Raw genomic sequence first — 27370 nt, forward strand, 5'->3', positions numbered from 1 at the left:
AAAAGAACAAACAGACTGCGAAAACTCCTGGCAGCGTTAACAGACTTCAACAACCCCCTGAGGAAACGAACAGGCTTTGACAACCCATGGACAAAACGAAAAAACTCTGCCAATCAACTGAAGAAGCAAATAGAGTGTGAAAACCAAATCACAAAACGAACAGACTCTCAACACCCTTGTTCATTACTAAAAAATTTTTGTGACCCACGGACTTAAAAAAGAAGAAACTCTGACATACCATGAACAGAAAAAACAGGCTCTTGCAACTGATGGACAAAACGAATAGACTTTAGCGCACCTCGAACAGAGCGAACAGACTCTTAGAACTCACAGACACAAAGATCAGATTTTGTCCACACAAGGACTGAGTGACAACCCACAGACTGAATGAACAGACTCTGGCAACCCACTGACAGGAAAAAATACAGATTCTGACAATTACTGAGCGTAACACATAAACTCTGACAACCCCTGGAACTGGGGAAAAATAGTTTCACAACTGGTGGAGAAAACAAAAAACTTTTGCAAAACAAATTGAAAATCAGCAGACAGAGCAAACAGGTTCTGTTGACCATCGGGAAAGAAAAAAAGCTCTGAGAACCTCTGATGAGAACAAACGGACTTTTAAATTTTTGGGAGAGCGCTAACAGACTTCAGCAAGCCCTAACACAACGGACAGACTGTGACAACCACTGGTTAAAAATGAACAGACTCTAACAAGGCATGGGCAGTACGAGGAGTCTCTGACAATCCACCGACAGAGATACAAGACTCAAAATTCATCCGACAGAATGAGCAAGCTCTGACAACTCTCGGACAGAACGAACAGACTTTTCTAGCAATCCACGGATAGACTAAAAAGAAATTAACAATAGACAGACAGAACAAACAGACGTCGGCAGCCCACGAACACAACGAACAAGCTCTGACAACCCACGGACAGAACGAAAATGACCAATCATGGACAGAAAAGAACTGACTTTTAAATACACTTGAGAATGCATTTTTCATCAAACAACTGATACAACCAACAGGCTGTGACAGCTCATTGACAAAATACAAAAGGCTCTGTTAATCTACGGACAGGGTATACAGAGTCTAACAGCCCACTGGCTCTGAACACTTTTGTTTCTTTCTATCAGATATTGACAACGCACGGACTGAAGAAAGAGGCTATGAGAAATGACGAAAAAACAAACACGTTCAAGCTATCAACGAACAGGTTCTGCAGACAAAACGAATAGACTTTGACAAATATCAAACAGAATTAACGGACTATTACAACTCAGGGACAGAAAGAACAGACTGAGACATCCCACGGACCGAAGGAACAGACTCTTACAACCGAAGGACATAACGAACAGACTGTGACAACACTAAACAGAACGATGACTTTGAAAATACCTGGACTGTGCGAAAAGACTTGAACAGCTCACTGACGAAACGGAAATGCTGTGACAACAGATGAACAAAACGAACAGACTCGGACTATTTGTATGGAGAACGAGGAAAAATCTGACAAACCATTGACAGAGTGAACAGATTCTAACAACCAACGGACAGAAGGAACAAGTTCTAACCAGTGGGCAGAAGGAACATACACTTACAAACCTTGGAACAACTAATTAATCTTTTAGATCCTCTGGAAAGAACGAACAGATTTTGAGAACTCACGGACAAACAAAAAATTAGGCTCAAAAATTATAGAAAGGACGAACAAGCTCGGATAATAGGTGGTCAAATCGAACAAAGTGTGACCGATAATGAACAGAACGGAAGTACTGTGACAACCAAACGGCAGAACGATTAAATTTTGACAACCCACGCACATTACGAGGGGCTTCAGACAACCAAAACCCAGAATAGACTCTATACACCCCTGGACAGAGCGATGAAAACCGGGCCTGAAAAACTCAAGGGACGAACAGAATCTGCCAAACCATGGAAAAAAAGAACAGCCCGACAACCCACGGATAAAAGGAACAGACTGTGACATCGCATGTTAGGAAAGAACAGACTTTGTTGAACTCTGAACTGTGCGAACAGACAACTCATGAACGTAACAAAAAGGTTCTGGCAACTCTGAGACCTAAGGAGAAAATTTTGACCAATCAAGGACAAACTGAGCGGGCCCGACAACCCCTGGAGAAAACGAGCAAACTCTAACAACACAGGTAGAAGAAAAAGACTCTGACTCCCCGTGGATAGAAAGAACAAAGTTTGACAACCCTTGGACAGAACTTTGATAACCCATGGAAAGAAGAACCAGGATCTTAAAAAACATGCACAGAACAAACAGATCAAAAATTCTACAAAACGAACAAACAGAGTCTTTCAAAGCACGGACAGAACCAAAAGACTCTGACAACCGAAGCACGAAAAGAACAAACTCTGATAATCCACGGAAATACTGAATAGACTCTCAAAACTCATTAAACAGGTCGAACAGATTCTGACAACCTGTAGACAGAGCAACGAAAATTGGGTAAGCCAAGGATGAAACAAACAAACTGTCACAACCCCTGAACAGAATAAAGACACTCAAACAAGTCAAGGACAGCGCGCACGGATTTTGACAGCCCAGAGGGAAAAAAACGAAAAATTTCTGGAAACCTATGGACAGAACGAAAGATCTCTGACAATCCACGCACATAATGAACTAACCCTGATAACTCAAAGACACGACGAACAAATTCTGACAACCACTTAACAGAAAAAAAACACATTTTTAACAACTCGCAAACAGGATGAACAGGCGCTCACAACCATCGAACGGAACGAAAAGACTCTGTCAGCCCACAAACAGAACAAACAGATCCTTGAAACAAACGGACAGAGCAAGAAGACTCTGGAAACTGGGTGTAAAAATGAAAAAAAAAATAAAATCACGGGACAGAACCATCAGATTTTGACCAAACACTGAATATAACAAACAGGCTCTGGGAACCCATCAGGAGAACGACCAGGGTCTGAAAATACATGGACAGAACGAAATAATTGTAGCAAGTTACGGAATAATGGAACAAACAATGACAATTCTTTGCTAAAACGAAAAAAACTCAAAACTCTAGCACAGAGTGATCAGACTCTGACAACCCACCAACCCACGGACTAAATGAACAGAGTCTGAAAAACTCTGGACAGAACAAAAAAAATTTTGACAGCCCCTGGAGAGCACAAATACACTTTGGGAACACACGACAGAGAGAACAGGCTTTGACATCCCAGACAGAAAATCAAGCACTGAAAACCCACAAAGAGAATGATTTGCCGCTGATAATCCACGGATAGAACGAACAAACTCTGTTAACCCATGGACAAGACGAAAAGACTCTGAATGCCTCTGGTCGGAACCAAAAGACTTTCACAATCAATCTTCTCTTACAACCCCTACACAGAACAAGAGGGTTCTTGAAACAAATTGAAAGAGCGCACCGGCTCTTAAAAACCACGGACCGAACAAAATGACTCAGAAAAAAACAGACTCTCACAACTCACTCACAGAAGGAACACACTCTGACAAACTGTGGTCAGAAGGGACAGATTTTGACAACCCCTGTAAAAAGCGAACAGACTTCTACAAGCTTTGGACGGATCGAACCTCTATTTACAGCCCACGGACAGAAAAAAAATAACTGTGACAAACGAGGGACAGATCTAACACTCAGTGACATCCCACGGACAGAATGAAATAATTCGGAAAATCGGACTCCCACAATCACTGAACATATCGGACACTCTTTGAAAATCTCTGCACATTGCGAACAGACTATAACGACTCATGGACATAACAAAAACCCTGAGACAAAACGAACGGATTTTGATTACTGTACCAGAATTAACAGACCCAGAATCTCCCAGTTCTAAGTACAGACTTATGAAAAGAAAATGCTCGATAAAAATGTAGTATGAAAAGACCATGCTCGACTCATTTGAACTTTGTAAAGACATTAGCTGGACTTTATGACATGCTGGACTTTTTTTTGACTCATAATTATCACAAAAAATTTTAGGCGGACTCAAAATTTTCACAGAAAACTTTAGCTGGACCCAAAATTTTGCAAAACTTTAGGTTGACCCAAAATGAGGGATGGACTTTTTTGCTGGGCCACTTGTTTGCACAAATCAATTTTGGTCCAGTTAAAGTTGTTTCATGAATACATTCATAATTAATAAGAGTCGAGCAAGGTCTTGTCATGGGTTCACCATTAGTCTTTTTAGAAGTGTTTACTTAGGTGGAACATTCTGCATTTTTTGGAACAAAATTGTTGTAAATTGAGATGAATTTCAAACAATACAAGCGGGCGTGCACAACAAACAAACCGACGGCATAACCATTGTAAAAATACAAAAGAGCATTATCGCATCATAGTCCAGGCAAAAAATTGCAAAATGTTACTGCCAAACAATTGTAATAAGGTATGTTTCGTGGAATAAGTAAACGGTCCTAATGGTCTTATCCCAATTTGATAGAGATGCTTGCTAGTTTAAAAGATTTAAACGAAGCCCCTTTTTTTCTGGTTTTTGTCTTTTAAGTAAAAAATATATCTTTAATTTTTTCTGCTGTAGATAGCAACCATTCAATTTGGTGGTCAGATCATTTTACAATAAAAAATTCTAAAAGTGTTCTACCCTCTATCTATTATTTTGAGTTTAGGTTAGAGCCCTTACAATCCTCAATCAGCATACTTTTTTTGATTTTTGAAACTTCAAAACTAAAATTAACTTAATTTTGCCTTGAAAATTTATTTAATTTACGCTGACAAATTAAACCAAAAAAAGTTTTCTTTGTTTTTTGCCATGTATTTGAGACAAAGTTACAATAGATAGAAACAAGCGTTCGTTTTTTCATCGATTCTTAGGAGAAATTAAAAGGCACTAATCAGTTTTAACATCAAAAGAGTTAAAAAGAAATTATTCCTTTTTTTTGCATTGATAATTAGAGATGAACGAATAACGATTTTACCTACCAAGAAATTGATTGATAGATCTCATCGAAAATTTACCAAAAGGTTCTTCAAGGTAACTATTGTTCACCAGGTAAATAATATCCTATGGAGATTTTATAGATCTTACAATATTTATTGATCTCACTTAAATTTTCAAACTTGAGAATTTCTAAGAACAATTTTGGTCGGATGCAATCTAATATTGAATTGGTAGTTTTCAAGTTTTTGTGCGATCACAAATGAAATTTTGATAAAAATTTTTAAGTAACCACTATTTTAAAAAATTCTAATACTCAAAGGCAATATTTGGAAAATATATATTTTTCCTGAATCCAAATTCATAAATCTGTCTAATTCTACAATTTTCCCAAATCGTTAATTAACATATAGTTCCTATTTTCTCTGTGTTCAAACAGATTTGATGCATGAATTTAGTTATCAAATTAATTATTCAGAAAAATTTGAAACCAAAATTAAGTTTTGAAAAAATGAGAAAATGATATGGAAAGTAGTGAAATTTCCTCTTTTCATTCATGTTGGGCACTGGAATCTATAAATTGAAAACAAATAGACTTTGCCTTTGAACGCACATTTCTTTTGACAACCCGGAGGTTGGTGGCCGAGTAAATCAGCGCTGCCAGTCTAGAGACAATCTGTTTTCTGGGATGACCAGTACTCTGTTCATTTCACAATTTACACTGGCCAGTCTTGGTTTTTGAGTAAAATTTACTGCATGAAAAATAATTTTTTCAGCATAACAAGGTTTGCTTTAAATGCGATTCAAACTTCTTGTGGGTACGAGTAACATTTCATTCGCGCAGCAAGTCATAACCACTAAGCTAAATGGGCATTGTGGTAATTGCATACAAACTAGCTTATGTATAAATAGAGTGCATACTACTATGGTAATTACCAATTATAAGCTACGAGCTATGACATTATCCTGCTCAGACTTAAATTTGTGGTATGAGTAATTTTCAGACTGCACAGGATAAATTTACGCTGGCCGAACTCTATGATCTCAATATAATCATAATGAAGATAATGAAACTTAAACTATTCTGGAGATGCAATGTTTCAGAACTGATTTAAGTTTTTACTCTCTATATGTGCTGGTGTGCCGCTGAAATGCTCTGCCACTCTAGTCCGGGAACGTCTAGCTCAATTCAATTGATTGAAACCGTTTCTTCATACCAACACAATAAAAAAATCAGATTGAAAAAATACATGCAAACTGTTCAATCAAAAATAGTGTTTCCACAACGTCAAAAAATATTATACAAGAGGTCTTGTCAAACTTTTTATCCTGAAAGTAGAAGTTTTGTTGTGCGACCTGACAGAAACTTTTTATCATGCAAGAATGGAAAGATTAGCCGAGTCATAGTTTTAAAAGAAGTTTGATTACGTTAAATAAGTTTTGAATCACTTGGTTTTGTTAACTAAGAATCAAGATCAATTCATGGATTCTAGCATTCCGTCGCAACGTAAATTTCTGTAGTTTTGAGTTGTAAGGAGTTTTGTGGCCGTCAATAACAATAGTATTTTTGCCCTGCCAGATTTTCTATCTGACGACAGTAATTTTCACGGTGAAGACTTGATACGCTTTCTATGGACAACATGGAAAGCGCAATCAATTTCATTTATATAATTGTCAACAAAATTTATGAATTAGCTTATTCTCGATTCAGAGGTTAATGGCCATAGAAATTGGTGCAAATTGGTTAGTACTGATTTTCATGCAATTATTTATTAGGTTTTTTTTGACACATTTTCGACTATAGTGGATAATAGACACAGTAATGGAGAACTATAGTGACGGCGTGAACAACGGTGATAGTAACCGTGTACATCTCATAACAGTTGCAAAATCTTATCACTATTTTCCACTAATACTCAAATAGGCATGGAAAACAATGACATATTTTTTTATTTGAGCTTTTTTCCTTTATGTCGCTATTGTCTAAATACCATCACAAAAGTTTCAAGTAAGATTACTCGATTAAGACAATTATTTTAATAAATATCACTACAACATCTACCATGTTTTATAATTCAGTTATTCTGAAGTGCAAAATTAACTTGTTTTGGTCTTTCATAGGACGTCAATTATCAATTTGTGTGTATTTAGGTGGCGCAGTGACCAAAGATTGGAATAACTTGCACAAAATTACATAATTTCGCCGCATTCACTTCAAAATTTTGTAATTTCACCACCAATTTAGCGGCGGCATCACAAAAATTCACCTATTTCACCGCATTAATCGCCAAACTATGTAAAAGTTTTGCCGTAGAAAATTAAATTTCGCTGGACTGATCTTTCATATTTTAGCAATTATTCCTGGAGCTCAAATTGAAGAAATCAAGTTTTGCTGCAGCAAATTTTAGATGATGATCTTGAGTCGAGCCTTGCAATGATCAGGATTATATTTGGTATTCAACACTTTCATTAGATCTAATATTTGAAGTCCACTCTCTGTAACATCCTGTAAACAAGATTGATCATACCTTTTGGAAACCATTGTTTACTCCATCAGAAATTGTTTATTTCATTTGGTTGAAAGTTTACGCATAGCTTGATGAAACGTTTCTTATTTTAATTCAAACTGACATTACTCCGCAAAACGTACACTTTCGGGCAAAACGTACAATTAGCCTAAATATGATTTTTCGATATTCAGAAATTTACATTTTAGAAACAGAAATTTAGCTAGAGCGATTATAATGATAAAGGCTAGTCTGCTTATTGTCTTCATAATCCTCAATTATTGATCCGAGGGCTACATTTTGAAGAGTATTTTTGGTAGCCAAAAATAACTGAAAACTAAATGAATTGAATTTTAAAAGAATTTCAATTAGCAGAACTGAGTCTAATTGTCTTTTTTCCTAAATACCTTTTTTGAACATGAAATCTTGCAAGAATCTTGTGAGTCTCTTGCAAGATTTCGAATTCCAATAACTTTTTCCGACAAAAAATATAGATACATCTCGAGTATTTCAAATCCTTAGCTTAAAATTGTCTAATAACGGACGAAAACATTTATTTTCAAATTTTTTATTGACACCGCACCAAATTAAATGTACCGCGTAATCTGCCTTCACCATTTTGCTAAAAATCTCATGGTTGGCTGCAGCAACAAGTTTTTACATTGCCTTGTTGATAAGTTGATTTTGATGAAAATTCGGTAGCTTTATTAAAAACCAAAACTGTCAAATGTAAACGTTTTACTTCACTGTGAAGCAATAAAACTTTTCATTGAAACAATCTTAAGACGTCCAATGCCGAGCAAACGAATGTTTCAACCCAAAGCTTTTATTTTGTTCAGCACTTTTGTCACTGCTTTGTAAAACTTCAAACAAAATGTATATGAATTATTAAGTGATGACCAAATGCATAACGTCACTTGTTACAGGTAAAAGCCCTTTCAGTTTTAAAAAAGTACTTGAGACAACGTAGTCCTCCTATAAAAATTTACACATACTTTCTGCTCCAAATATTCGCACCTACTCTGGTGGCCCCTTTACTTAAGCATATGAATCGAAATGCCAGTAAGATTTGATTCATCTCGAAAGTTTTTTTGCGATTCAAGTAGTCCCAGTTCGAGGTACAAACTTATAAAAAAGACAATGCTGGAACAAAATGTACCATGAGAAGGCCATACTTGACTCATTTGAGCTATGAAAACACTTTCGCTGGATTTTGATACATAATTAATTTTAGCTTGACTTTGGTAAAGAATTGGGCAGGACCACAAATTTTCACAAAGACTTAACTGGACCTCAATTTTTATAAAACAAAAACTTTAGTTCTAACTAAAATGAAGGACAGGCTTCAGCTCCAACCAAATTATGCAAAACAAAAGAATATAGTACAATGGAGGCCTTTGCATGAATCCAGACACCGTTTATCATAACAAATTTGAGTCGAGCAAGGTCTTTTCATGGATCCACCATTAGTCTTTTCGTAGCTAACAAAGTCGATTTAAGGTCTTTTCATGGTCTAACTATTAGCATTTTCGTAACCTGAAAAGTCGAGTTAAAGCATTTTCATGGGTCCACTATTAGTCTTTTCCTGTGTCTGCTTTCTAGCCACAAAAATTTTACATTCAACTCTTTTGCTCACTTTTGCTTATAATGTAGTCAATATGTATAATCCTTCATCTTTTACATTTCTGGAGCACCAAAAATCTCTCAAAAACCTGCAACGTTTTTTTAAAAAAAGATTGTTCATAATTTGAGAACTGGAAACAAACCGAATAACGTTACATTTCTGTCATGACTAAGGGGACTAGGACAATTACACTTGAACTACATGGTTTAATTTATTGAACTGTTATGGTAATATACTCCAACTGCCATATCTGCTTTATCTTAAGAGTTGACAAAAATCCTAATTCTTCTCGCAGTTTTCCAGCTGTCTTTTTCAATTTGGACTGTTTTGGTGTAAAGCTGTTCAGTCTTGCTCTGGGGCTTTTTCTGTATATAAAAAAAACAGAAAAAATAAAAAAAAACAAATTCTCAAAAAAAGCAGGATTATGAAAAAGACAAATGCTGGACCTTTTGAAAAGATTTTAACTCTGGACCGTGTAACTTTAGTCAATATTGGTCCCCCCACGAGACTTTTAAAGTCTTTTCGTAAGTCTGTTTTTAGACCTGGGATCTTGCAATATGAATCAAAAAGCTTAGAAAGATCTTGCCAGTGAATGAATTTTCAAAATTCTTGCAAGTGAATCGAAAAAAATGAAAGATTATTGCAAGCAACTTGGTACCCATATGCAATCCCTTGCAAGATTGCTTCCAAGATGCTAGCAAGTTTTTCAATTCGTCGATCACCAGGGGGGCTCTGATTTACGATGGGGGGGGGGGGTTCAGATTTGTTGATAAAACTAATCGAAGAAAATGTACGTCTTGCGGCATAATGTAGTAAGAAAGATGTTGTCTAACTTACTTTACATTTTTATTGTAACTGCAACATTTCTCAATACTTGTGAGAGTAGATTACACATTGGACGATGCCCTGACATACCCCCCGTGACAAATGTGACGTTGAGAGACCTGGTGGGGTTCTGGTACGAGATAGAGAAGTTTGATATTCTGTTTGAGCAGTTGTTCAGAAAGTGCAATTCCATGGAACTGAGGGGTCCATTGGAAAGAAACGGTTTTTGTTCCCACTTTTAGACCTCAACTTATGAAAGGAATCAAAGATCTTTCCACTCTGTTTCCCCGAATTTTATAACCCCCCCCCCCTCCCCCCTCCCCCCTCCCCCACCGTTTTACAACACGTGACAGTACATAGTAAATCACTATGTGATGATAGTGTTGCAAATAATATGCACCTACAAATCTGGGGGGGGGGGGGGGGGCACAATGTGAAAAGATTTCCGGAATCAAACACTGTAGTGGGGTTTATAATTAACTAAAAGCACATTGTGACGAGCACTGAATACCCTATTTAAAATTGAGCAAAAATCTTTCCATGAGTTTTTTTAAATAAATTTCCATATTAGAGGTCAAGCGTTGTCACTGACATGACTTCTTTTTGTCGAAAACGAACGGAATAACTTTCGACAAGAGCCTCAGAACACAAAACACAATCATACAACCCGTACTTAACGCCAAGTCAATGTCAGTACTGGGCAAATCTAATTGCAAGTCTAGATATCAGTACTGATTCAGAGCTATGATCATAACACATTTAAGACTTGTCAGACTTGGGAAGTCTAAATACAAGTGCGAAAATAAAGTTCCGTACGGGGAAAGAAACCACGCTCTGCATGTACTTAGGTCTTTGTCCTTCTTTCTGCGCCACCGTGGCTGTTGAAAGAATGTCTTTTGCGCTGTTCTAATACGCTTGAAAGAAGCAAATTTCAAGCGAGAAAGCGAGCAAATTATAATACATGGGAGACTTGCATTTACAATTGCCCAGTACTGATTAACACTTGGAGTTCGGTACGGGAAAGCGCTCGCAATCAAAGGAAACTAATATATTTAATCTAAATCAAAATATCAAACAACATTTTTATGAGCACATTCGAAATATAGCCCCCACCCAAATTAAGTTGTTTTTGATATCACAAGCGTGCTGTGTTCATACCCAATTCCAGTTGAGCATGGGCCTTTAATTAGTTGAAATCTAATTCTGAGTCATTCTTTTTTCAGCTGTGTCGTGGTTGCTTTTCTGGTACGCAACCCTGAATTAAACAATAAATGACTAGTTGAAATATCTAGGCCCAATTGGAGTATAAAACTATTTCGAAAAAGAAACGTTACTTTTTTAAAACTGCTTCAATTTTAGTGTAAATATCAAGTGCGACAAACGCAAAGTCAGCTGAAGTCAGCCGAACTGATAGTAAGCCGACATACAAGCAAATTGAATAATTTGTAGTGTAATCTTTCAGAAATACCCCCTTGTCAACCCTTACAATCAAGGCGACGCATATTATTTTTGATTTAAAATGTATTCCGATGCACCAATCTTTAGTCCTAGTACTACGCTCATCTTTCAAACTCTTGCACGAATCTTGCAAATGACGTTTATCTTGCAAAATGCACATAATGCAAAATAAACGTCAAAAAATATGCTGAACAGATTTGCAAAATTTTACCTCCTCGCAACTCAATGACCAGTTTTTTTCAACAGTTCAGACCATTGGCTCTTGGGCCTCAACAGAAAACTTCATATCAAACTCACTACTGATAACATATTCAAAAGAAGCTTTATAAGAACATTGATTCACTAATCATGATGTTGAATACAGATGCTTACGTTGTTAGATACAGAGTCTTAGTAGGTTGGTATGCATTGCAAAACATCATATTGAAAACTCCAATGCCTTTCAATCTAAAGAACACAACGTAGACACAACCATTTGCGTTATGATTATGTGGCCAAGGTCCGAAAAAGAAAAGTTTCGATAAATTTTGCGTTTCGTGAAAATGAGTGAAAATATTGGTCAACACTTTTGTCGTTTTATACACCTTTCACCACGATGAAATATAGTGACGCAAAACGAGGAAATAAATTACCATTATCTTATTAAAAAAAGACTTACAATTTGTAATTAGTGTTCACGGATTAACTTTCACTAGGAATTATTTGAGACCAAATTGGAATACTACAATTCTATTTTGAACATTGCTTTGAGTAATTTCAAAGCCGCTCATTGTCTTCTCAGTCCACCATTAGTATCGATAGAAACATTTCTGAAAGCAAAGATTACGCAGAGATCAATTGTACAAAACTTTTGCAATATTCCTGCATGATTTTGCAGGATAGCCGTGGCTAATAGATTTTTTTATTGGCTGTTTTGACGACCAGCATCGAGTTTGTTTTGACTACATTGTTAATATAGTGCAGGTGTAGAAAGCAGTCAGCAATTAGTTTGGATTTAAAAGAACAGGATATATACAGAGCAGGTGCCATTACACAGTAAATCATTATGTAAAATTATGGCACGTGCGTCTAGGGGGGAAGGGTGCAAATAATACGCACTCGTTAAGCTGGGAAGCTGGGGGCACAAACGGAAACGATCCAAATAGTCATGTCTTCTTAATGTTTATCTCACGAATCAATGACATAATAAAATTTGAAAATGTAAACGAAATGAAATCACTATTTCTACCCTTCTGCTAAAGTTTGGAAGAAACCTACAAGATAACAATCAGGCTTGTACGTCCTTACAAAATAGAAATCTGACTTTTATGTTCTTACAAGTTAACCATCCTTCGTTTGAAACTTGTAAGTTCTTGTAAGTTAGCCATCCTGTCTCGACCAGGGTACAGTCTAATAGGGTCACCGCAGTTTTTTTTCAATGATCCCCACTTGCAAATTATATATAAAAACATAAATAAGTAATAAAAAATGTGAGCTCAGATTGCCGAAGGCTCTCACTTAGCCGAGGACAATGAAAATTTATCGAATAAATTTTTTTTATCATTGGTTGGTTTTTGCAATCATTTTATGTTTGCTATTATTTTCGAGTATTTTGGATTCACATTCGAAATCTAAGTGCTCTTTTTTAACCAATGAACACCCACAGAATTGTATATTTACAAAAAATAACTTTTACACCCCCATCAAAGTTTTTTGCTGTTTCAGTATGTACATATTCCAAAACTTATGAAAAGACTTTTGCTCGACAATAAGTATAGGTCTGGACTAGGGTGGGATGGGCTAAAAGCGGAAAAGATCATTGAAGATGTGGGTCTTTCCCATTATAGCCCCCCCCCCAAGCTTAGTGGTCAGATGACCTATACCCCCCCCCCAATGATGGTAAGTATACCATAATTGGGGGCTATATTTTCATGGGGGGGCTATAATGGGAAAGACCCGAAGATGTGACGTGTTTCAGAACAGGAATATCTGCACGTGACAAAGGTAGGAGGAGAGCGAGATAACTTCAACTCTGTTAGAGGTCAATTGTTTCAACCCAACAACCAAACTGGGACCTTCAAAATGAGAATCCTCAGACCATACCAGATGTATGCCTGGAGGTTGTACAATTTAACTAACCTTTGAATGATCTTTTCCGTTTGTGCCCCCCCCCCCCTCCAGCTTAGTGGGCGCATATTATTTGCGCCCCCCAGAAGCACGTGCCATATTTTTACATGATGATTTACTACGTAATAGCACTTGCTCCGTAACTGGGGGCGCATAAAGTACTGGGGGGGGGGCATAAATGGAAAAGATCCCCTTTGAATAAGTCAAGGACAACAGATCTATAATCAATCTCTATTCTCATTGGCTGAAACTAAGCGTTATTTGCGAGCTGGCATAAAATTACCTCATCTGGCCATGATTAGTGAGCCATAGTCATGCCTTAGCTGCCCTAGGGACTTGATATGAATCTATCTCAACCGAACAGAACCCTGGTCGAGGTGTCACCGCCATTCAACGCCAAATTATGCAAGATAAGCGTTGAATGCGGAAATTTTTGTAAGATAAGCGGTGATTGCGATGAAATTACATAAATCAGGCGGTGAATGCGGTGAAAAAAACCTTTATCGCCTGGTAGCGGTGAAATTACATAATTCCACTGCTGAATTTAGCGGTGAACTTACACAATTTCACCGCATTCACCGCATTTCACCGCAAAATTATGTACAAAATTTGCGGTGAAAAAACTAACTTTTCACCGCTTGTCTTACATATTTTTCTGATTTTTTTCTCGACCCTGGAATGCCGCAATTTTATGAAATTAATTTTCGATAAATGGCTCCAATTTCAGCATTCGATCTGTTGTCCTTTCGATCTATTGTCCTAGCATCTTTAAGTCAAGATAGATTTGTTGACGAACCAATAGAACAACCGACAAATATGTTTACTCCGTAGAGTAACAAACAAAGTTATAAATTAAAAATGGACAAGAGACAAAAGGGATCGAAACGAGTCAATGAAGTTAAAAACGGGACTGAACAAGCCGAAGTCGTAATAAGTCGGAAGGAAAGGAAAGTGGCAGCTAAAGAGTTGCGTAGAACTGAGCAATAACGGGAGATGGGAAAAAGGACAACTGTGTGTATGGAAAGGACAGCCCGAGGACAGCGGAAGTTTTCTGCGAGAGCTGAGGAAATACGGGGTATGACAAAATCGGAGGAGGAAATATTGAGAGCTATGAAAGAGAGGGAGGAAGCCAAAAACTAACTATAAATTAATTGTAATAATCATCATAATCATTATTGCCCTGTTGTCTAATTTTACAGTTAAATTAATGTACACAAGTTAAATTTAGCGTGTGTGTGGTGTGTGAGTGCGTGCGTGCGTGTGTATATGTGTGTGTGTGTGTGTGTGTGTGTGTGTGTGTGTGTGTGTGTGTGTGTGTGTGTGTGTGTGTGTGTTCGTGTATGTATCTGTGTATGTGTGTGTTTTTGTGTGTGTATGTGTGTATGTGTGATTGTGTATGCGTGTGTATGTGTGTATGTGTGTTTGTGTGTATGTGTGTGTGATGTGTGAGTGCGTGCGTGCGTGTGTATATATATATGTGTGTGTGTGTGTTTGTGTATGTATCTTTGTATGTGTGTGTTTTTGTGTGTGTATGTGTGTATGTGGGATTGTGTATGCGTGTGTATGTGTGTATGTGTGTTTGTGTATGTGTGTATGGGTGTGCGTGTGTATATATATATGTGTGTGTGTGTTTGTGTATGTGTGTTTGTGTGTGTGACTGTGTTTGTGTAAGTGTGTGTTTGTGTGTGAATTTGTATATGTGTGTGTATGTGTGTTTGTCTGTAAGTGTGTGTGTGTGTGTGTGTGTGTGTGTGTGTGTGTGTGTGTGTGTGTGTTTGTGAGTGTGTGTAAGTGTGTGTATGTGTGTGTCTTTGTGTAATTGTGTGTATTTGTATGTATGTGTGTATTTGTGTGTATGTGTGTTTGTTTATGCAAGTATGTGTGTGTATGTGTGTTTGTATATGATTGTTTATATATGTGTGCGCGTGTGGGTGTGCGTGTTTTGGTTTATGTGTATGCGTGTATATGTGCCTTCGTTTATGTGTGCATGTGTGTGTAGGTGTGTTTGCGTATGTTTGTAAGAGTGAGTTTGTGTTTGTGAGGGCGTGTATATATGTGTGTGCGTGTGGGTGTGGATGTGTGTATATAATTGAGTTTGCGTGTGTATATGTGTGTTTGTGTATGTGTGTGTTCGTCTGATCATATATATATATATATATATATATATATATATGTGTGTGTGTGGGTTTGTGTGTGTATGTGTGATCTGTGCTTGTGTGTGCGTGTGTATATGTGTATATGCTAGTGTAAGTGTAAGTATATGTGTGTGTTTGTGCAAGTGTGTTTATGTGTCTGTATGTGTGAATGTGTGTATGTGTGTATATATGATTGTTTATGAGCGTATTTGTGTGTATGTGTGTTTGTTTATGCAAGTATGTGTGTATGTGTGTTTGCATATGCGTGTTTAAGTATGTGTGTGTGTTGGTGTGCGTGTTTGGGTATATGTGTATGCGTGTATTCGTGCATTTGTGTATGTGTGCATGTTTATTTGCGTATGTTTGTAAGCGTGTGTTTGTGTATGTGTGTATGTGTTTATATTTGTGTGTTAGTGTGTGTATGTGTGAAGTGTGCGTGTGTGTGCGTGTGTATATGTGTATCCTTGTGTAAGTGTAAGTATGTGTTTGTGTGTGTTTGTGTAAGTGTGTTTATGTGTGTATATGTATGTGTGTTTGTTTATGTGTGTGTGTTTGTGTTTGTGTATGCTTGTAAGCGCGTGTGTGTGTTTGCTTATGTGTGTATGTATGTGTGTGCTATTGTGTACGTGTGTGTATACATTAAGTATAAATGCAAGTCATACTTACTGTATGTTTTATGTATATTATTAACTATAAATGGACAAGAAACAAAATGGACCGAATTGAATCAATAAAATTAATAACGGGAGTAAACAAGTTAAAGTCATATGATGCCGGGAGGAACGGAAATTTTCAACTAAAGAGTTGCGTAGAATTGAACTGCAACCGATGATGGAAAAAAGGAGAACGGTATTTCTGAAAAGTACAGCCCAAGCTGAGGAAGTACTTGGTAAAATATTAAATCGGAGGAGGAAATATTGAGGCCTATGGAAAAGAGGGAGGAAGCCAATAACTAACTATACATTTATTGTAATAATCATCATATCATTATCGTTCTGTTGTCTAATTTAATAGTTATATTAATGTACACAAGTTAAATTTAACGTGTGTGTGTTTGATGTGTGAGCGTGTGTTTGTGTGTATGTGTGTGTGTACCTGTGTATGTGTGTGTATGTGTGTATTTGTGATTGTGTTTGCGTGTGTTTGTGTGCGAATGTGTGTTTGTTTGTATTTGTGTGTGTTTGTGTTTGTTTATGTGTATTTGTGTATATATGTTTGTGTATGTGTGTATGTGTGTATGATGCGTGTATGTGTGTTTGTGTGTGCGTCTGTATGTTTTTTTGTGTGCGTGTGTTTGTGTAGATTGATGTATGTGTGTGTATTTGTTTACATGTGTGTATGTGTGTTATTGAATAAATGTGTGTGTGTTTGTGTGTTTGTGTAAGTGATTATTTGTGTATGTGTGTTTGTATATGCGTATTTAGGTGCGTGTGTGTAAGTGGGTATTTGTGTTTGTCTTTGTGTTTGCAAATGTGTGTGAGTGTATGTGTTTGAGTGTATGCGTGTATTGGTTGGATTCTGTTTGTGTGCATATGTGTCTGTGTGTTTGCGTATTTTTGTATGTGTGTGTGTGTGTTTTGTTGTGTATGAGTGTTTGTGTGTATATATGTTTGTATAGGTGTGTAGTTGTGTGTTCGTGTTTGTGATTACGGGTATATATATATATATATATATATATATATATATATATATATATATATCTATTTGTGTATTTTTGTACGTGTGGGTGTGTGTTTATTTGTGTTTATGTCTGTGTGTGCATGTGTGTGTAATTGTAAATTTAAGTATGCGTATGTATGTGTGCTTTTTATATGTGTGTGTTTTTGTGTATATGTGTGTGTGTGTTTCTATATGTGTATGTGTGTATATTTGTTTGTGTTTGTGTTTGTGTGTATGTGGTGTTTGTGTGTTTGTATATATATATATATATATATATACGACTGTGTGTTTGTGTTTGTGTGTGTGTGTGCGTTTGTTTAAGTGTATATGTGTGTGTTTTATTGTAAAACTTGTATGTGTGTGTATGTGTCTGTTTGTGTGTTTATGTGTTTGTGTTTGTGTATGTACGTGTGTTTGTGTGTGCTTGTGTATATATGTGTGCTTGTGTAACTGTTAGTATTTGTGTGTGCTTGGTTAGGTGTGTTTATGTGTGTGTATGTGTGTATGGGTGTTTGTATATGTGTGTATGTGTGTTTGTGTATGTTCGTGTGCGTGTTTGTGTGTGTGTCTATATGTGTGTAAATGTGTTTGTGCTGTGTATGTACTTGCGTTTGTGTGTGCTTGTGTATAAATGTGTGCTTGTGTAACTGTAAGTATGTGCGTGTGTGCTTGTTTAGGTGCGTTTATGTGTGTGTGTGTATGTGTGTATGTGTGTTTGTGTATGTGTGTAAGTGTGTTTGTGTATGTGTGTATGGGTGTTTGTGTACGTGTGTATGTGCAACTGTAAGTATTTGTATGTGCTTGATTAGGTGTGTTTATGTGTGTGTATGTGTGTATGGGTGTTATTATATGTGTGTATGTGTGTTTGTGTATGTGTTTATGTGTGTCTGTGTGTGCGTGTGTATATGTGTGTGTGTGTATGTGTTTGTGTAGGTGTCTGTATGTGTGTATATGTGGTTGTGTATGTGCTTGTTTGTTCGTGTACGTGTGTTCATATGTGTATGTGTGTTTATGTGTGTGCGTGTTTTTGTGTAAGTTTGTTTATGTGTGTGTATGTTTGTTTGTGTGTGTATGTGTGTGTGTTTGTATAACCTGTATATGTGTGTGTGTGTGTCTGTATGTGCGTTTATGTTTTTTTGTTTGTTTATGTACGTGTGTTTTTGTTTGCTTGTGTATATATGTGTGCTTGTGTAACTGTAAGTATGTGTGTTTGCTTGTTTAGGTGTGTTTATATATGTGTATGTGTGTATGGGTGTTTGTGTATATGTGTATGTGTGTTTGTGTTTGTGTGTATGTGTGTCTGTGTGTGCGTGTAATTATATATATATATATATATATATATATATTTGTGTTTATGTGTGTGTGTGTTTGTTTGTGTACGTGTCTGTAAATGTGTATGTGTGGTTGTGTATGTGCTTGTTTGTTCGTGTACGTGTGTTCATATGTGTTTGTGTGTTTATGTTTGTGTGTGTTTGTGTAAGTTTGTGTATGTTTGTGTATAATTGTTTGTGTGTGTATGTGTGTGTGTGTTTGTATAAGTCTGTATATATATATATATATATGTGCGTGTTTTGTTTGTGTACGTGTGTTCATGTGTTTTTGAGTCTTTGTGTGTTTGTGTTTGTGTGCATGTAAGTATGTATGTTTGTGTATGTTCGTGTGTTTGTTTGTGTGTGTGTATGTGTTTCTGTGTGTGTGTGTATGGGTGTTTGTGTACGTGTGTATGTGTAACTGTAAGTATTTGTATGTGCTTGGTTAGGTGTGTTTATGTGTGTGTGTGTGTATGTGTGTATGGGTGTTTGTATATGTGTGTATGTGAATTGTGTATGTGTTTATGTGTATCTGTGTGTGCATGTGTATATATATGTGCGTGTGTTTCTGTAGGTGTCTGTATGTGTGTATATGTGTTTGTGTACCTGCTTGTTTGTTCGTGTACGTGTATTCATATGTGTATTTGTGTTTAAGTGTGTGTGTGATTTTGTGTAAGTTTGTGTATGTGTGTGTATGTTTGTTTGTGTGTGTATGTGTGTGTGTTTGTGTAACCTGTATTTGTGTGTGTGTGTCTGTAGGTGTGTTTATGTGTTTGTGTTTGTGTGTGCTTGTGTATGTATGTGTGCTTGTGTAGCTGTAAGTACTTGTGTGTGCTTGATTAGGTGTGTTTATGTGTGTGTATGTGTGTATGGGTGTTTGTATATGTGTGTATGTGTGTTTGTGTATGTTCGTGTGCGTGTTTGTGTGTGTGTCTGTATGTGTGTTTATGTGTTTGTGCTGTGTATGTACTTGTATTTGTGTGTGCTTGTGTATGTATGTGTGCTTGTGTAACTGTAGGTATATGTGTGTGCTTGATTAGGTGTGTTTATGTGTGTGTATGTGTGTATGGGTGTTTGTAAATGTGTGTATGTGTGTTTGTGTATGTGTTTATGTTTTCCTGTGTGTGCGTGTGTATATATGTTTGTGTGTTTGTGCAGTTGTCTGTATGTGTGTATATGTGGTTGTGTATGTGCTTGTTTGTTCGTGTACGTGTGTTCATATGTGTATGTGTGTTTATGTGTGTGCGTGTTTTTGTGTAAGTATGTGTATGTGTGTGTAAGTTTGTTTGTGTGTGTATGTGTGTGTGTTTGTATAACCTGTATATATGTGTGTGTCTGTATGTGTGTTTATGTGTTTGTGTTTGTGTATGTACGTGTGTTTGTGTGTGCTTGTGTATATATGTCTGCTTGTGTAACTGTAAGTATGCGTGTGTGCTTGTTTAGGTGTGTTTATGTGTGTGTATGTGTATGGGTGTTTGTGTATGTGTGTATGTGTGTTTGTGTACGTGTGTATGTGTGTTTCTGTATGTGTGTCTGTGTTTGCGTGTGTATATGTGTGTGTGTTGCGTACGTGTCTGTATGTTTGTATATAAGTTGTTGTATGTGCTTGTTTGTTTGTGTACGTGTGTTCATATGTGTAGGTGTGTTTGTGTGTGTGTGTGTTTGTGTAAGTTTGTGTATGTGGTTGTGTGTTTGTGTGTATATGTGTTTTTGTATTTGCTGGCTTATTCGTGTACGTGTGTTCATATGTGTATGTGTGTTTATGTGTGTGTGTTTTTGTGTAAGTTTGTGTATGTGTATGTATGTTTGTTTGTGTGTGTGTATATATCTGTATACCTGTATATATGTGTGTGTGGTGTGTGTCTGTATGTGTGTTTATGTGTTTGTGTTTGTTTATGTACGTGTGTTTTTTATGTGCTTGTTTATATATGTGTGCTTGTGGAATTGTAAGTAAGTGTGTGTGCTTGTTTAGGTGTGTTTATGTGTGTGTGTATGTGTGCATGGGTGTTTGTGTATGTGTGTATTTGTGTTTGTGTATGTGTTTATGTGTGTCTGTGTGCGTGTGTTCATATATATATATATATATATATATATATATATATATATATATATATACATATATATATATATATATATATATATAGATATATATATATATATATATATATATATATATATATATGTGTGTGTGTGTGTGTCTGTGTGTCTGTGTGTGTGTATAGTGTTTGTGTTTGTGTATGTACGTGTGTTTGTTTGTGCTTGTGTATATATAGGTTTTTGTGTAACTGTAAGTATGTGTGTGTGCTTGTTTAGATGCGTTTATGTTTGTGTAGGTGTAAATGGGTGTTTGTGTATGTGTGTATGTGTGTTTGTGTATGTGTGCGTGTGTATATGTGTGTGTGTGTTTGTGTACGTGTCTGTATGTTTGTATATGTGTTTTTGTATGTGCTTGTTTGTTCGTGTACGTGTGTTCATATGTGTATGTGTGTGTGTGTTTGTGTATGTTTGTGTATGTGTTTGTGTGTATGTGTGTATGTGTTTTTATATGTGCTTGTTTGTTCGTGTACGTGTGTTCATATGTGTATGTGCGTGTTTATGAGTGTGTATGTGTGTGTTTGTTTGTTTGTGTTTGTATGTTTATGTTTGTGTATGTGCGTGTGCGTGTGTTGGTGTGTATATATATCTTTCTGTCTGCCTATACCATCTGGCGTATACACATACTCCGAAAGCGATTGCAGTAAAAAAAATATTAAATTAAATAAGATCCAATAAAAATTCAATAATGATTTAATCCATATACTTTTTCAGATTCAGCTACAACTTGATCTCATTTGAGCCCAACCAGTACGCAGTCTTCTACAGTTGCAGTGTGGCTATGGCACAGGAGTACCTCTGGATCTACAGCCCCAGCCGGTCTCTCCCCCGTCGCACTCTAACAGACATCAACCACCATCTCACTCAATTGGGAATCAACATGAATGGAGTTATATTCACTGACCAGATCAATTGTCCATTTGTTTACTAAACATGCTACAACTACTTTTTGTTGATATCTACTTCACGAACCGTGTCGTAGTGTCATGTGTCATGCAAACGTTTTTAATTGCTAAAAATCAGAAAATTGAATCACATGAGAAGCTGAATAAATTATTTAATTTGATTTGTGGTTCTGTTTGAAGATAATCTCCAACAACCAAAACGAAATTAGATTATAACTCAGGTTAACATGTCAGTCTATTCCCGGGTTGACCCCATAATTCAAAAAGTTATAAAATTACAACTCCATATTATGGCGTCTATGAAAAGTTGTAATCATAAAACTTTCATAAAATGAAAGTTGTAATTTAACAAATTTTAAGACAAATCAGGAAGAGGGCTAAAACAAAGAGCAAATACTCTGTTTCAAAAATATAGTGAGCAAAAAATCGGAAACTATTATTTTTCAGTGATACCGTATTTATGAAAAGTTGTAGTCATAGAACTTCATACAAAATTTTTTTTTGCCAACCTAAAATGTAGACATCACAAGTGTTCGATCTTTCCTGCGTTCTATTGCCTATTCTATGCGGTTGCCTATTCTATGCGGTTCAAAGTGATAAAACTAAAGTGTGTTAGGCTAACGTTGGCATTGATGAAAGGAAATTCAAGATTAGTGATATAGAAAGTCAAGTTTTGCGATTCCGTCAAATGTTTCTGAAAAAGTCAACCGTATTTAAAAAATGTAATAGGACCTTCTGGGTCAACGAGTTGTTCAATGATACCCAAACTATTTTGGTAGTGCCTTCTATCCATAAGGATTGTGAGGCGCCAATTTTTTGCGTCTTCAGTTAAATTTTGGGGGGTAAATAGTTTTTTTTAAGAAAACCGATATTTGTTAAAAGTCTATCCCTTAGTGCCCTTACAGGGAACTCCTCCCATGTGCTGTATTTTGATTGTGCTTTGTTTCTTTGCTTTTATGATATGCTATAATATTCCTGGCCTATACCGGATTTTAGATTTTAGCTATATATATATATATATATATATATATATATATATATATATATATATATATCCTGTCTTGGTAGAAAGAGCATCCATTTTTGCTTATTCTGCAAGAAAAACGTTTAAAAATGTTTTCCCTTGTAGTTTATCGCGAAAAAAGCAAGACTCTTTAAATGCCTCGTTTCAGTTGTTATGAAGAATTCGTAGCCATAAAACTATATATTATGAAAAAGTTGTAATGATAAAACTTCCATTTATGAAAAAGTTTTTGTCCTACCAATTTGTTATGACTTTTTGAATGTATGAAGTCTATGCTCCATAATATTAAACTTCTATGATTAAAAGTTTTTGTCAACCCGGGCTGTATCTATGACCGATACCTTCAAAATATTATTTTCTTCAAATTAATTGTTTTTAATTTCAAGAGCATTGCTATTCACTAGTTCTATAAATCTGATTAGACCTATGCGCTCTCATGTTAAAGTACTGGTTCAAAATGACTAATCAAAACTGCCCAAGCAAACCATTTATACTTATTAAAATACCCAGGCAGACATACATTGCACTTATTATTCAGACTTTGGCTTGTTTTTAGGAGGTGCATTCTAGTGCTGGATCAAAAGTGATAGTTCTAATCTGGTTTTCTCGCGTTTTGATGCGTTTTGTAAGTTTCTCTTTGCTTATTTGTCTGATCTAACCAATGACAAAAGTGCCTTATTAATTGTTAAAGTTAATAAAAACGACTGTTCAATTAGTTATCTGCGGTAATTTATGAAACATTTGGTGAAGCAGCGATAAAAAAGGTTTAGTTGTTTTCCCATTAAATTAATTTAGGATTCAAAAAGATAAGGATACCATTACTCTTATAAATTCATCAAACACAACTAGATAAATATTTCTATCCGTTTCTTTTTCAACATTTGTAGTCTATTTTGATATACTTATATATCCTATGATCATTGAGAGATGCTTTTTTGCCCACGGAGGCTTATAGAAATCAACACTTTGGCATGACTGAACATGATCTGTCTATAGGGAGAACCTGGTCAAACTTTCACAGCATAAGAGCCCCAAACAATTACATAATTCGAAAAATGTGTAAGGAAGCAGTTAATGAAAAGAATGGGGGTTGAAATATTTTAGAGGAGAACTTACTGGAAGTCAGAAAATTCAACAATGTCTCGTAGAATTTTTCACTGCTTCATAAGTGCAATTTTGTAAATACAGCAGTTTATATCATACTAGATAACGTTTCTGTCATTAGTAAGTATAAACAAATTAGAGAAAATGTTGAGTACTTTTGAGGGTTGGCTTCAGACCCCCAGTGGTCAAGATAAAAATTGTGACTATTTTGTGTCATTACATTTACTTTGTTTTTTAAAAAAAAATCATGTTAAGCACTAACATGTTGTTTAAGTGTTAAACTTAAATACTGGACAAAAGATCAGATTGAGGGGGCTGCAACTTTAGTTTGACATCACAGTCAATCTTTTTTTGACAAACAATTCAAAGCTTTAAACTGAATCGTGTTAACAAAATAAAGTGAAAAGAAACTCGGTAACATTTTGTCAAAATTTTTGTTGCCAGAGACGTCACACTGTACCATCGTGAAATCGTGTTAACTTTTTGAGTCACCGAAATACTTTTCGAAGGTAAATATTTTTCAATTGATTTCAGTTGTTGCGTAACCTTCAACAGAGTGGAAGATATAATTCTGATTTTAGTACGGGGAGCGTTTGTTTGACATCTGTAGATAAAAAATCAATTGATTTTCGTCAAAATTTCAAAAATGTACTACTTGATTTCTCAATAGATTCTGCTGGCAATAATGAAATCACCTTAATTAAATATTTTTTATTGCTCAGGTTTTCCGTGAAAATTTTATATTTCAATTACTGATAAAAACTCATTTATTTATCTATTTCTTTTGTAAATTGGGATTCACTTTTCCAGAAATTGATCTGGAAACTTAAGAAAAACTCTCAAAAGAAGTTTTGAAAAAATTTATCTTTTATTTTCATCAAAGCATCACCTAATTTTAAACATAAGAACTGAAAAGGTAAATTATCAATTGAAGCACAAACTTTGTCATTTTTATTGACGTCTAATAGGTTGAATTTGAAAAGAAGTCTTCGGATGTGTTATTTACTGAAGTCTTAAGCTGTGAAGTGTATTATGTCTAACATTTTTTACACAGCATGTCAGTTTGCCAGAAGAACAAATTTTGATTTGTAATTGTAGAACGTTTTTAAACTTTGCATAACAAATATTTCAACAGAACCTTCCGTGTATTATGAATGAGTTCTTTATATAACCTGACCTCATTTTTAATACCCTAACTTATGATATATCCTGCATATTTTGAAAAGAGGAATGGAACTTTAATAATAACAAATGTTTTTTGAATTTCACTCCAATTGTTTTTTATCATTCGTATTATCAATGTGTTTGTCTTTCAATGCAGATCACTGCTTCACTTCGTGTTTTGATACAGCTGAGTTCATATTCTGATGGTCAAAAGATCTTTCCTCACTCTCCAAAATAGTTCAAATATGAACGACATAGATTCGTTTGTATAATTGCAGTTTTAATTTGTGTTGAAAAAGACAATTTCGTTGGAAGCAGACACAAAAGATGAAAAAACAACAAAAAATTTGGAGGCAACAACTGTCAGTGGTCAATTGCTGATCTTTTCAAAGGTGTCCCGCCTTTTCACCCCTATTCATTTAACCCCCTATCATTTAACCCCGATTTATTCACCCCTATATCATTTAACACCTCTATCTCTTAACCCCTCTATCATTTCACCCCGATTTTAATCTTTCTATAAATTGAGGATTATTAAACTAGCAATATAATCTTTTGGCCATGCCTCAGCGGCCCGTGGGACTTGATATGAAACTATCACAACCGAACGTGGGAATAATTTATCCACTTAATTATGACAAAACATGCCTCTAATGTCGACTGGCAATTGGCGGGATGAAATGATAGAGGAGTTAAATGATAGCGGGGATAAATGATGTGGTGTTAAAAGATGTGGGATTAAATGAATCGGGGTGAAAAGAAGTAGAACCCTATTCAAAATTGCTTATTATTTATTAAAAAAACTCTGTCTGCAGATGACACAATTTCGTGCAGTTTCCACTTTTAGTTTTCACCTTAAATTTTTCTCATATTTTTCCAAAAAGCTTTCAAATTTTTTCAAATTACTTCTAAAACGATAAACTCAACCAAAAATTGATTTTTTTAATGCTGTTTTAGTCTAGTGGATTGTGAGTAAAATGGTGTAGATATAAGTTTGCAAGTGCTTCTCCAACTTCTTTGTTAAAACTTTGGTCGGCCAGTTTTGTAAACGTATATCAAAATGAACGTTCAAGTGGAGCTTCTTTTCCAAAATTGAAGTTTTGTTGCCAAAAAACACATTTCTATGCAAAGAAACCGTCGCTAAAAACTGTCAATGCTTACCAAAGCGTTTCAAAACTAGAATGATTCTTAAAAAAAGAAATTTTAACAATTTTCTGAATAATACCGTTTTGTGTCGGAAAAAAATTCCAATTGCTTTCAGACTTAAAAAGTTGAAAACACCATATTTTTAAGGGTGTTCGCAAAATATATAATCCAATTTGTTTATTGTTCACAAAGGGATTTTAACTGTTTCCAAAATAAAGAAAAACCAAAAAAAAACTTTACTATTTTTGAAACATTACTGTGTATCAACAATACTGTCATCCAGTTCTTTTCAGCCATGAAATATTAACCACGAAATTATTTCTATAGAAAAAAAATACTCCGTTATAAAAATTGGTTATAAATATACTTAAAGTCAGAAAAACTTGACAAATAAATTTTGTAAAGCATATCTGGAAATATTCATAACAAAATATTGATTGTTTATTTTTGAGAAGAAGTATCATCATATGGCTGTTGCTTTTTCAAAAATAGATTGTCATTGTCATTTAGCAAAAGTTCTTTTTATTATCAAGTCATAATTACAATTGAAATGTTCAAACAAGTAATACAATTTACTGCGGACAGTTACGAGGTGAAAAATGTAGGCCTAAAAATTTTTTCCTTTTCTATTGCATTTCTAGAGCCGAATAGGCATTTTTCTTATCGTAATGGCCTACTATTTCTGCTTGCAGGTAAAATTCTAGGCGTTTGTGCTAACAAAATCTGGTAAAATTATGTTTAATATTACTATGAAATTTACCTGCAAAACTAAATTTCCAGGTAAAACAAGATGCAATTTTCGTATCCAAATCACGGGTACAAAAAACTAAAAAAAAATATTACGGGTAAGATTTTAGGATGGCATTTCTGCAAGTTCGAACTAATTTTAAATTAAATTTTACATAGAATATGCAGGTAATGTATTTTGTTTACTTAGTTGAGTTGTTTTGGAGATCAATTTACTTCCAACTTTCAGCTAGCTGTTCAACTATTAGTCATCATCTTTTGTAGGGTGAAAACCTCAAAAAGATTTAAAATTTTGGTGAAGGTAATAATTATTTTTTTTAATTTGTCGGAAAGGCTGTTTACCAATTTATGAACAGGGTAACAGAGATTCGATTGCCTGATAAATATCAGCCTATTTTGCTTCCGGTTATTTCTTGGGACCTAATTTTCTCAACTACAAAATAAATAACAGGGTCAATCTTTTCAACGACTCGTTCTATGGTTTGTTTTGGTGCAAACTTTTCACAGTTACCTTTGTATAAAAATCAAACGCACTAAAACAGACAACACTAGAAGAAGGAACCCGAGTTAAATTAATAGCACGGTTGATCAGTGTAGTTCTTTTCTTAGTTATTCTCTTTAAATCAAGTTTGTTTT

General features: G+C 35.4%; 2 protein-coding genes across 3 annotated transcripts in view; both read left to right on the top strand.

Annotated features, from left to right (window-relative positions):
- Positions 1–7469: 7469 nt before the first annotated feature.
- Positions 7470–21710, top strand: LOC142335090 (apolipoprotein D-like). Of its 2 annotated transcripts, none has more exons than XM_075383432.1 (4): positions 7470–7532; positions 9871–10104; positions 13298–13439; positions 21359–21710. In XM_075383432.1, the coding sequence occupies exons 1-4, from the start codon at positions 7526–7528 to the stop codon at positions 21573–21575; spliced, it is 600 nt and encodes a 199-aa protein (XP_075239547.1). In that variant the 5' UTR covers positions 7470–7525; the 3' UTR covers positions 21576–21710. The 2 variants fall into 2 exon arrangements, with proteins under 2 accessions (XP_075239547.1, XP_075239548.1); XM_075383433.1 differs by having other exon boundaries at positions 7489–7572.
- Positions 21711–24097: 2387 nt separating this feature from the next.
- The window catches only part of LOC142335091 (outer membrane lipoprotein Blc-like), a 35697-nt gene continuing 32424 nt past the window's right edge, over positions 24098–27370 (top strand). The window contains exon 1 of the mRNA XM_075383435.1: positions 24098–24186. The gene's annotated coding sequence lies outside the window, so the exon portion shown is untranslated. The remainder of the gene's footprint in view (positions 24187–27370) is intronic.

The sequence above is a fragment of the Convolutriloba macropyga genome, chromosome 2 (genome assembly GCF_964194025.1).
Source record: "Convolutriloba macropyga chromosome 2, txConMacr16.3, whole genome shotgun sequence".
Classification (NCBI taxonomy): domain Eukaryota; kingdom Metazoa; phylum Xenacoelomorpha; order Acoela; family Convolutidae; genus Convolutriloba; species Convolutriloba macropyga.

What these genes read in the sequence shown, in the direction of transcription:
- LOC142335090 (XM_075383432.1), top strand. An exon ending in GGGTCCATTGGAAAGAAACG is followed by an intron (nt 10,105 to 13,297) that starts GTTTTTGTTCCC and finishes GACGTGTTTCAG; the next exon opens with AACAGGAATATCTGCACGTG. An exon ending in TACCAGATGTATGCCTGGAG is followed by an intron (nt 13,440 to 21,358) that starts GTTGTACAATTT and finishes ATACTTTTTCAG; the next exon opens with ATTCAGCTACAACTTGATCT.